The following is a 13,096-nucleotide window of genomic DNA, read 5'->3' on the forward strand; positions in this document are numbered from 1 at the left end:
AGTGGACTTAACAATCTTATATGTAAATCCTCTAGCAAGGTGACATTCTGATTGAGTGTTTGAAATCCTTTGACAAGGTCACTTCTAACAAAGTGAAGATCCTAATAGATCTGAGGGAAATCCCTTAACCGGGTCACATCTAGCAATGTGTTTGTAATCTTTAACAGGATTTGCTTTTAACCGAGCATACTCTAGAAGAGTATATTTCTTAGTGGGTCCAAAATCCCACAGTGGTTTTTCCCTATTTGGGTTTCCATGTTAAATCTGGTGTTATGAGGTTTATATTGTTCATATGCTTTTGAGTTTGCATGTTTGACAGTTTTTGGTTATATGACTCATATATATGTTACCGAGGTTGAATTTGATGTTTTTATGGATGATTAAGTTTGTATGATTCACCCCCCCCCTCTCTCATCTTGTTGGCTATTGGATCTGTACCTATATTAAGTATCAGAACTATCAAACTGATTGGTACTCTGATGGTGACAGGTTGTAAATTGTCAAAACAAGATGATTTACCATCTGTGGATGAGAAAGAATATAGGTCTATGATTGGAAAGTTGCATTATGTTGTTCACAGTAGACCGGACATTACACATGTTGTTGGATTGGTTGTGAGATTTTAGAAATATCCTAAGGAGACACACATGGTAGCGGTAAAAAGGATATTCAAGTATTTCAAAGGAACAATTGATTATGGTTTGTGGTATCCTTACAATGATAATTTTTCTTTAAAAGTTTTCACAGATGTAGACTGGGCTGGAAATGTTGATGACTAGAAAAGAACAACCAGTGGAGATTTATTTTTAGGATAAATATTGGTGTCTTGGATAAGAAAGAAACAATCTTATATTTCACAATCAATAGCTGAAGCAGAATTTGTGGCAACATCAATGAATTGTACTCAGGCTATATGGATGAGACATATTTTGGAAGGTTTTAAGGAAGACATGTCTGAACTGGTGACTATTCATTGTGATAACACTAGTGCTATTAATATTTCAAAAAATCATGTATTACATGCAAGAACAAAGCACATTGAGTTGAAGTGTCACTTTCTAAGGGAAAGATTACAGGAGAAGAAAGTAAGAATGAAGTTTGTGTCTAGCAAAGAGCATTTCATAGATATATTCACTAAAACTTTTCCTAAGACAACTTTGAAAATCTTAGAGGTAGATTAGGGGTTGTACCCCTGCACAAGATCAACTAAGATGTTGGTGATGCATCAATCCAGTGAATTCATTGAATATCTTTCAGTTTTGGATTGATGTGAAGTGTGCTACTCCTCAGGGGGGGCAGCTACGATGAGATAAACATAGATGGCAACAATAGAGATGAAGACATCAGAGGTATTTGCACCTTTGGCATTGTTGTCAAAGGGGGAGAAGAACTAGTTGAGGAGAAGAAGAACTAGATAAACGACAGAAGAAATACAAAGGAGATGTTGAGCAGAAGAAAAAGTATATAATATATTAGTTCACTTCAGCATGATGAGGATTTTCAGTGTTGAAATCAATGCCAAAGGGGGAGAATGTTGGTATATTGGCATAACTATTGATGATATTGATGAACTAGTATAAGGACTGTTGGTGATGATACAGTTGAGATGTTGTTTGATGACTTGATGATCAGTTTGTGTTATCATTGATGACAACTATGGTTACATTGTTCTATCGTGTTATCTAAGTCATCTATTATTTATCAGAAAGCTATGGAATGGATTTGATAGTTAACTGGCAAATAGGACTTTAACCAATAAATGTGAAATTGTGTTATGCTTAAGTAATTGGATCTAGAGATTGATGAGGAATTTGGTGTTGCGGTTTGGAATATGTGTTTCTAACATTGTAATAAGGTCATGATCGGAACCGCATCATGTTTTGGCTATCGAAAGTCATGTTTGAGATTGACTGATGTATTTTTTGTAGGGTTTTAGTAGGGTTTAAGAATCGGTATTCAAATCTTATAACCGGTAATGATTTTGAGTTCGACGGTGTATTACATTATATTTTTAAGATGGTGATGACATGGCTCAATCCGTGTGAAGTGTTTAAATGTTGTTTTGGCATGACCAAGAAGTGAATTTATTGGGAATGAATGAAGTGATTAGTAGAATGAGCTAAGGGTTTGAAAGTGTATCAGATCGATGTGCGATGATCATTCAATAGTTGTAATTAATTTGTAATTTGTTGCAATGGTCCATATGATAATCTGTAATGATTTGTAAAGATCCGTGATGATATATAATGTAAATATTAGTATGGGGTTAGGGTTTTGTAAATGACTAAGTTGTAAAGTCTATTTATGGTAAGTCTGTGATGATTTACTATGTCGGTGATCAAAAGAAGGGTGTGTGGTCGAACCTGTGTGTGTGTGCAAGAGAGAAGAAGATTGGAGCACAAAAAAATCTGTACAAGCAAGCAAAGTGTTAATTTCATATCATACATTTGTTGTTCCCTAATAGTTGCAACAGACTCAAAATCCCTTAACCGGGTAGGTCCTAATAGGCCTGATTGTATAAATCCCTTCACTGGGTGACTCATTAGCTTGGGTTCTAAATCCTTTCACAAGGTTACTCCTAACAAATTAAGGCTCGTAATAGGGTTGAGGTAAATCCCTTATCCGAGGGACTCCTAACAGGTTCTGCTCCTAACCAGGCATATTTGTAAGCTCCTAACCGGGCTAGACTCCTAATAAGGCGCATTTCGAAAGAGTGCAAAAATCTTGTGGGTACCCATCGTGGTTTTTTCTATTTGGGTTTCCGCATGAAAATCTTGGTTTTCATGTGTTGATTGATTTCTTATGTGTTGAGTTGATATCTTTCTATTACATGCATGTTGATGAACATTTAGAAGAACAGTTTGATAGATCTGATCAGCGGTATGATTTTAGTTATTACCGGTACTGTTTATGAGTTATTTTGAAAATAAGTTTTTGGTGATTGTTAAAGTTTTAAAGTTTATTGTTATTATTGATTCACCCCCCCCCCCCCCCCCCTCTCAGTAATAAACAGATCCTCACAAATAACATTACTAAAGGTGAAAAAAATATGAAATTCTTTCATCAATCCACTATGAAGTATATTAGCAAGAATAAAATTCAAAGTCTTCAAAAAGAAGATGGTATTGTGGCTATGGAGAAGAGAGAGATAGGTGATATTATTGTTTCTTTTCTTTGCTGATTTTCAAGGCAACAAAAATAACCTTAATGAGGATTTCAAGGAAATACTAGAAGTTATACCCCAAGTCATCGATGAACAAGATTAGAAAAACATGGATTGACCTGTGACTTTCTAGAAATTAATGATTTCATGTTCTCCTTTGGATCTTTCAAATCTCCAAGCCTAGATGGGTTCACAAAGTCAACTTTTTTCCAAGATTTTTGGGACATAATTGTTGATATCGCTTAAATGCTATCCAAGATTTTTTCAAAATAGGTAAATTTCTTAAACAAGTTAATGCAACTTTCATTGTTTTGATTCCCAAATCTAAGAATGTTGTTTCTATGAAAGACTTCAAACCAATCAGCCTTTGCAATACTTTATATAAGATTATCTCCAAGTTGTTGGTCAATAGGATAAAAATGGTTTTGGATAAGATGATTTCACCTAGCCAAAAAGGCTTTATTAAAGGGAGACATATTTTGGATGCAGCTCTCACCACTCATGAACTGATTCATTCTACGAAGTCCAATAAGAAATTTGTTATGATTTTTAAATTGGATATATGTAAAACTTATGATAGAATCTCCTAGCAATTTGTCATTGAGCTCCTCAAGAAATATTGGTTTACTGGCAGATTTTTGAAGATGTTGACAAAATATATGATGACCCCTTCTTGTTTTGTGTTCATTAATGACTCACCTCGAGGTTACTTCTCTTGTGGAAGAGGGTTACGATAGGGGGATCCTCTTTCACCCAACCTTTTCATCATTGTTGTTGAAATTTTGGGAAGAAATATTCAAAAGTACCTTAATCTTAATCTACTTAAAGGTGTTAAAGTTTCTTCCTCTTTGCCTCCCTGATCTCACCAACAATTTGTTCATGACACTATCATATTTGGATAAGCCTCTTTTGTGGAAGTCAAACAATGAAATAAAATCCTAATGAATATGCTATGATATCAAGTAAACACATAAACTATAATAAAATTAAGATTTCTTTCTTTCATAAGTTATGTTTATCTACCTTTACTTATAGTACATTATATTCTTCCCTTGTTTTCTAATAAATTGAATAACTTATTAAATTTATTCTATAAATAAATCAAGAATAAATAAAAAGGATATATAATTATATTTATTTTATTTTAAAATTCTTATATTTCCCATTTCCTAAATGCCAAACTAGATATTCCAACTATAAAGTCATAAAATTATTATTATAGAATATTGCAATGTATCAACTCACAATATTTTTAGATTGTTGAATTCTCCAATAGAGTATGGAATTTTTCCATAAATTAAGGCATTTCTTAGCACTCTGCAAACATAAACAAAAATAATACAAAAAGATGATCCTACAATTGCATTAACTTATTAATTTTATTCTAAACCTTTTATATATGCTCTGAATGAAATATAAAATCAAAATTAATTTACTTACATTGTTTTTAGTGTTTTCAGATTTTCCATAAATGACAAATTTGATCCAGCTCCAGTTAGATCAGATATCATCCTACTTAGATATAAGTAACGACATAAAACCAATAATACCAAATATACCAATTTTATTTATTCAAATGGTGTTTATGCCTACAAAATTGACTCGGTCAAATGAAAAGTTCAACTTCACAAGAACATTATTAAATGAATTAGTATTTTTCACTATCACAAATATGAAATTGAATGAAGAAATAAAATGTGAAATTGAAGAAAACCATGCACTTACAATTCACTCAATTGACTCAAACTTGAAAAGGTTGGAGGAATTGGACCTTCTAGGGAAGAAGCTTCCAGTCTCCTATAATTAGTCATGGCTTTTGTCTTAGTTTTTAATTCTTCCTCCCCTAAATAAAAGATTGGGAAAAGAAAAAATATTCTTGAGAAAAACATAAGATAAATTTTCTTACAATTTTTTAATGGTTTTCCAATTTCCAATGAAATCTGGTATTTTACCACTAAAGTTGTTGCTACTTGCATAACTGCAAAAAAGCAATAAAAGCAAAAGTTACTATTCTAACAATTGCATATTCATTTCATGTTATTTTTTGCAACTTTGAATGCTAAAACGCGAAATTAAGAATTATACAAGACTTACAATTCTTTCAGCCGAGAGAAACGAGAATATATTTTAGGTATCTTCCCATGGAATAGATTATTTCGAACATCCCTATAAATGAATATAATATGAAACAATTATTTATAGATTAACAATTTCCAGGAGCACTTGTAAAATTACAACAATGTATGTATACAAAATGCAAATATTATAAATATTTCATAATACGATCGTAAAGAACATAGATATTTATCTACTTGATAAGATAGTTGACGTCAATTATTTTTTCTTTTCAAAACTCTTGTAATATTTTTTTATCTCATTTCCCTAACTCATGAAATCAAAATAATCTATACTAATACACTCTAATTTATCTCATTCCATGAAAATCACACATAATCATACTCAAATTATATATCAAATCAAAGTAACAAATTTTCTTTAATGTAGGATCTTGACTATAAATTAGAATTAAAACTAAAAAAATCACATGAACAATCTGAATTAAATATATGTTGTTAGATAAGCACTACGGTGAAGATAGCTACCATTCTATTGAACTCAAAGCAAATAATTACATTTCATAGACAATGATCTAACTAGTTTTAGTTATCTCTATTTTTTGAGGTAGATCAAGAAACCCAAGCCTTCGACAAGCTCAAATTTCTTGCTTATCTACTCATGAGTGAACAAGTTTGGATGATGACAAAGGAAACTGGAGAAATCAACCATTTCATTTTGTAAGATGACCTTTTTATTAAAAAAATCAACACCTCCAACTGAACGCTCACATATCAGCCCAAGATCAAAATTACATTCGATAGGAATATACAACATATCCTTCCATCATTCATATAAGCTTTTTCAAGAGCGTTTTCATCCCTGGGAAATGGATTTTGCAACGTTATAATCTTTTGCCAAGAAGAGCCTTCTGATCTGAGCATTTTGGTCTTCTTGGTTGTAGGGACAGACTTTTTCTCCCGGCAGACAAATAGTGAGAGCACCAACTCAGAATAATGAATAACTGACCATGAAAGATTGAGATTGTTAAACAAGGTCTACCAAATAGAGCCAAGCTTAATTGGGGGGGGGGGTTAGGGGGTGGATATAGTGCATTAGGATTTGTATTCAGGGGGCCAGCTCCACCGGCTGGTAGGTCGTGAAGACTTACCAGGCGTGGGGCTCAGAGGGTCTTATAGTTGAAAACTCTAACTTTACGCCTTCTAAAATTTTCTTCATATATTTCGAATCACTTTGACTTTTGTACAGTTGCTTACATGTCAAGCCACCTACTTAAAAATTTTGGTTTCAAGTTTACATGCCTTTTTTGTCAAGGTGTCCAAAATGGTCCCAAAAAGAAGTAAGACCCATAGTTGTGCACTAAGTCATGTTTATTGGTGTGCTGATGTGGCATCGCATAAGTGGCTGCTTTTTCAAATTTAGTGGAATCCTTTTGAGGAAAAATATTGACATGACACTTTTTGTGCTCCACTAATAGATTGTGTTCCACTGGCATCCCCACTATTGGATCCTGCTCCAATATACTATTTGATTCTGTAAAAATGTGTCAGTAAATAGATGCTAAATAGATTCTAAATATATCGAGCTAAAATCTTCAATCATGGGATGTATTAAGACATGAAGGTACTAAATAGATTGTATCTATGGTTGAAGATTTCACCTCGTTATATTCCATATTTTTATTACATTAATACAAAACATAGAATCATCCTACATATTAATTGTCTTAATGCATTTCTTGTCATAGTCAAGCCACCAATGCTTCCATTTTTGCCTATTGTTGGTGACCATCGTTATATTTTTAGAGAGAGTGCATATCAATCAACCAGATTCATCCTTGATGATGTAACAAGCCCTTAATGTCCCTAAATTTCCCTTGGAGGCACCATCAAATTTTAATTTGAACCTTCCACTCAATAGGCTGAGCCATCTAACCATAAGCCTCTTAGCATGAGAGCCAAATAAGAGATTAAAATGAGAAGAAAATTTGAGACTTCCAACATCTTATTATCACATCATCCCAATACATGAAATTTGTCTTCCATGAACACTTCACTTTGCATTTCATTAGTTAGCATTTAGAATTTATTCTTTGAATAACTCAATCAATTAAACTTTGAGAGTCATAGAAGAACCCAATAATTTAAACTTTGAGAGTCATATAAGATCCACCTATTTTGCTCCTTCAATAGTTATCAAACAAGTATGGGGGGCATGTGACTTAAATGCTAGCCCAAAAATGATTATTGTGCAATTGGGGCTAACTATAAAAGAAAAAACCTCAAGCATCTTAGCTTATTGTGCAACCAACTAAGAATGAACTTGTTGGAGGGTGGTATTAGGACTTTAAATTCAAATGTCTTGATCCTAATGCCACCCTCCAACAAGTTTGTTCTTATAATGTCCTAATGCACCAAAGGGACACATCTCACTTAATTGGATCCTTCATAGAGAAGATTCTTCATGATTCCATCTAGAATATATGATGTTTTCCTTATGATCTACAATCAAGATGTTATATATATTAGAATCACCATGAGCACATTACTAATCATCATTCTCCTAGTAAGAGTAAGCCATCACCCTTTCCAAGTTGTGGCCTTGGTACTACAGTTATCTATGACATTTTACCATAAACTCAATCTAACATAACCTTTAAAGATTGAGATTAAAAGATATTTTAATGGGATAGAGTCTATTAAGAATCCTAATAAATTGTAATCTTCTTTTGTTAGGTATTCTTGGTATTGAAAATATATGTATCTTGTATTTTCATACAATAAAAAATCTACTGATCTAAAGATTCTTTAATTACCTTAGCTTCCATTATGTTTGATTTTTCATATCATCTAAAAATTATTGGTAAGTAATAGGATCAATATTTCTTGCCACTCGCACACCACTCTAGTGTCAAAAAATGTGCCTCTGACAAATCAATTGTCATGGAGCATTTACCATTATGATGAAAATTAAAAGAGGATCTCCCTAGAGAATCTCATTTGAGCTCTCCAAAAACCATAGGATGCACCATCAACATGGATAGAGAAGTGCACCATAAAAATACAATGGAAAATCCATTATAGCCATTGTTTACAGAAACAAGACTTCTAAATATAAACACCACAAAATTATCATATTGACCATGTCATAAGACTAAGGGATTGATGAAAGTCTAGACCCCAAATTCAACCTTGGAGACCTCTAGAAATGTAGTTTTCTAAGACTTATAAATGTTTGAACATGTCCAACATCTACCCTTGGGATTCATGACATGGTTTAACATCCTCATGTTAGATCCTTATCTAGGATGACAGAAGTTTCTTGAATAGGTGCTCCTTTTGGGAAATATGGCCAACGCAACTCCCACTAAGGTGTATCAAAGCAGAGTTGTAGTATCAAATCCGTTTGAGTAACATTGAGGGGGAGATTATTGGAACATGTCTAATATCTCCCATCCAAATTCATGGCATGGTTTAATAGCCTCTTGTTAGATCATTGAGTAGGATGGTAGTGATTTCTTGAACAAGTGCACCCTTTGGGAAGAATCGCCAATTGAACTCCCAATAAGTAGATACCTAGAAAAGGAGGCCTTTGATAATTTCCATCTCCTTTTCAAGAAACCTTTCTTAGGATGATCTCAAATGTTTGAAGGTAGCCTTATTCATTGATTTTCCCTTATGGTTGAGCTTACCCTACTTTGATTAATCTTTTGCTAGTACCACCATGCTTGGTGAGGAACTCTCTCCTATCTTTATCTAGTTGTATCATTCGGTTTGATGTGATATTGTTGTGCATATTGCAATGCATGTGTTACTTGTTACCTTCTTATCTTCTATAAGGTGGTATTTGATGATAGTGTTTAAAAAAAATAGTTAGGTTTTGCCTTGGTCCTTCGGATGGGGCATTTCATAGATACTTCTTAAGTGAGACTATATTAAGATAACAATAAATTCTCATCATCATTCATGGGGAATTTATCTTCTTAAATTCCTTGAGCACATGTTTTTTTTCGTAATTAATCCTTCTCTCTCTTCTTTCTCTTTTACTTTTTTATTTCTATTATATTTGGATTAGATTAAAATATTTTCAATGTGCTCTCTATATTATTAAAAGACCAATTACTTTTCTCATTGTCTATTTTTCTCATGGGGGATTCACTTAGTGAACCTAGGTTATAGCACGTGCATTCACAACATACTAAAGAAACCCCCTATTTTTTTAAAATATTGCCCTAAACCCTTTTTCTCTCACCCCCTCCCAATACACAACCTGAATTAAAAACCCCCCTATTTTTGCAAGATATTGTATTTTTTCATAGCCAGAATTAAAAACCCCCCTATTTTCACTGATAGGTAATATATTGTACCCTCATTTTTGGGATATTAAACCCCCAAATATGAATGCACGTGATATAATATTTCCCATCGAGTGAAGCCCCCATGATTTTTCTTAGGAATTTATAAAATCAATTATTGACAGTCTTGGTTTCTCTATTATTAGGATTTTTAATTTATACATAGAGATAATTTAGTAGTTGTATAGACCTAATTAATTTTAGAGAAAATTATTGAACTAATTCTAAAAACACATAGGATTATCATACACTATCCAAATTTGATTCAAAAATTATTTGACTTATTGTGGACATCAAGAGACAAAATAATGAGGGATGCGGTTAAACTGACTTCAAAATCACATGTTAAAACTAGGGTTATTGATTTTTTTAAAAATTTCAAAAAATCAAAACCATTGATTTTCATAAAAATCAATAACACGAAAGTTATTGATCTGTACTATACAATTTTGGACCCATTTTAACCGTGACCGAATTTGAAGAGCTCCACCCTTCTCAATGGCTCCCAACGGTCCTCATCGGGAGTTCACTTGAGGTAATCGCCAACCAAGAGGAAAAAGAGAAGGTATTTCTTTCATTCTCACAAATTGATAAACACACCTATTTGGAGGGCTCTTCCTCAGAGGACCAAAGCAAACTATCAGAGACCACATCCTTGACAAACCAAATTGAGCTTTCCAAAAACAAGAAAATAAATTTTTTTGGGTACTCTAAATCCAAAATCATTTGTGTCAACTTTGGCAAACAAATCTTCTTCTCATACTAAGGTAGCCTGCACTCAAATCCATCTTCTGGACACCATGCTCAATTTGTAGATTTTTTATTTAAAATAGAAATACCTACTAGATATGTTTAACAACTTTATTCCCAATAAGGATACTTTGAAATTTTGGGTTGAAAAGTATTGGTAGGATGTCATTGATCTATTTTTCTTGAATAAGGAAACTAGGTTTTTTATTGCAGTTTTCAAACCTACAAAGACTAGAGATGAAACTCTGCAAATTAATTTGTTTATTATTGGTCAAGGGGTTATTTTCTCAATCCTGAGTTCCTAAATTTAAATTATATTCTGGTAGTCTCCAATCTTTCCAGTTTTTGATATCTCTTCCCAATCTACCTTTGTTGAATCGAGATCTACCCATATTAGAAACACTACCAAATGTCATTGGGATTTTTCAAAACCATGATATGGACACATTTAGTAATCTAGAACTTCCTATGAAGTTCTACATTTTAGAAAAATCAGAACCCCCTTTACCTCAGGAGTTAGATTTTGATTTCGCTTAATCTCTCTTCATTCTGAAACTAAAAGAACAAACAATAACCCTCTATCTATTAGCAGTAAGTATGTGAATTACAATTGAGGGGCCTGCACTTGCAGGAAGGCCAACAACCTAGAGTACACTACTCATTACAAAAGGAGTCTCGCTAACTACATAGAAATCCAAACTACAATCCGGAAGGAAGAATGAACTGCAATAATAACATCTCCTATGTCTAAGTACAGTTCTGGTTAAGCTCAATACTAGAGGACTTAATCCTCTTGCATAAAACCAACTCGATCACCAATGATCGACCAAATCCTTTGCATGAATGATTATTACATTATTTGCTCCTCTACCATCATCATGATCTACAATGAGATCTTACATCATATATATACAAACCCTCGACCATAAAAAATAAGGTCGGCCACCAGAAAATAATCCAATTACATAATTATAAAACATGTCGGCCTAAGACCAAACAAATATCATCCAACTCGTCATCCCGGAAACACATCGAGAAGACCAAACAACATGTTACATTAAGCCAATCCATAACCTAGATAGTACCAGACCCAATTTAGGTCCACACATGCTAAAGTAATTATCCCAATCAGCCAAGTCTCAAACATGATCACCATCAACATCCTAAATCTCTACTAGAAGCCACACCAACACCACTTATGCATAATATCAAAAGATCTTCATCAAATATCTGTCGGTGAAACCGTCACCAAATCAACAAACCAAGCTTACTAGCATATAAGATAGCATCAGATCATTAAATCAATACCAAATGACTGAACATGAATCTGAGTAGCATGAATAGCAGATCTAAGCCAATTACATAAGCCAAAGCATACCGGAGTATACTAGATCATCATGTTCTTACCAGCCAGAAACCAAACTTCCTACCGGGACCAAAAAGATATCGGTAAAGCAACCAAAGCAGCTAGTGTTGACATCAATGATAAAACATCAATGCAACACATAATCAATTCCTCCAAATTGCCAACAATCTCCCCCTTTGGCATTGATGACAACACTAGATGTGAAAAACATCCAGGTGCCAAGAAATGCCAAATAAATCTCCTACACAAGAATATAGCAATGAAGTTCTGATCCATACTTTCCCTGTAGATGATATCATAGTTAAGTTCTGCAAATTTCTCCCCCTAATGTATATATCTCCTTAATTTTTTCACATGAATATCTCTCCCCCTTTGACATCAATGCCAGAGATCTGACATAAATATCAAAGCAAAATCATAAACCATTGAATCACAAGACTAACTACTCCCCCTGAGTAGTAGCATCATCACATCAATCTGGAATGAATAATAGCTCTGATGTCAATTGTTAGATAGTTCAAATAACCAAAAGACATAAACCAATTACTAAAATAGCTGATATGCCAATTAAGCACAAACAAAAATTAGAGAATAGATACCATCCACATGACACCAAGATTTGTACGTGGAAAACCCAATAAAGGGAAAAATCATTATGGGAGGCCTACCCATAGTCAGATAATACTTCTGCAGTAAGTATGTGATTACAAATTGAGGGGCTTGTACTTGCAGGAAGGCCAACAACCTAGAGCACACTGCTCATTACAAAAGGAGTCTCACTGACTACATAGAAATCCAGACTACAATCCGAAAGGAAGAACGAACTACAATAATAGCATCTCCTATGCCTGAGTACAGTTTTAGTTAAGCTCAATACCAGAGGACTTAATCCTCTTGCATAAACCCAACTCGATCACCAATGATTGACCAAATCCTCTGCATGAATGATTATTACCTTATTCGCTCCTATGCCATCATCATGATCTACAATGAGATCTTACATCATATATATACAAACCCTCAACCATAAACAATAAGGTCGGCCACCAGATAATAAACCAATTACATAATTATAAAACATGTCGGTTTGTAATCAAACAAATATCATCCAACCCATAAGTCATCCCGGAAACACATCAAGAAGACCAAACAACACGTTACATTAAGCCAGTCCATAACCTCTATAGTATCGGACCCAATTTAGGTCCACACACACTAAAGCAATTATCCCAATCAACTAAGTCTCGTATACGATCACCATCAGCATCTTGAATCTCTACTAGAAGCTGCACCAAAACCACTTATGCATAATATCAAAAGATCTTCAACAAGCTCTGTCAGTGAAACCCTCACCGAATCAACAAACCAAGCTTACCAGCATATAAGA

At 33.7% G+C, this 13,096-nt stretch overlaps 1 protein-coding gene across 4 annotated transcripts in view; it reads right to left on the minus strand.

Annotated features, from left to right (window-relative positions):
* LOC131065957 (probable leucine-rich repeat receptor-like serine/threonine-protein kinase At3g14840) overlaps positions 1 to 13,096 on the minus strand; it is a 264,349-nt gene that overhangs the window by 188,832 nt on the left and 62,421 nt on the right. For all 4 annotated transcript variants that reach the window (XM_059216890.1, XM_058000570.2, XM_058000567.2 and 1 more), the window contains 5 exons: positions 5,258 to 5,329; positions 5,070 to 5,141; positions 4,889 to 4,960; positions 4,604 to 4,675; positions 4,409 to 4,480 (listed from right to left, as the gene is read on the minus strand). In XM_059216890.1, coding sequence (XP_059072873.1) covers positions 4,409 to 4,480; positions 4,604 to 4,675; positions 4,889 to 4,960; positions 5,070 to 5,141; positions 5,258 to 5,329 — 360 coding nt within the window. The remainder of the gene's footprint in view (positions 1 to 4,408; positions 4,481 to 4,603; positions 4,676 to 4,888; positions 4,961 to 5,069; positions 5,142 to 5,257; positions 5,330 to 13,096) is intronic.

This window comes from Cryptomeria japonica, chromosome 2 (assembly GCF_030272615.1).
Source record: "Cryptomeria japonica chromosome 2, Sugi_1.0, whole genome shotgun sequence".
Taxonomy (NCBI): Eukaryota; Viridiplantae; Streptophyta; class Pinopsida; order Cupressales; family Cupressaceae; genus Cryptomeria; species Cryptomeria japonica.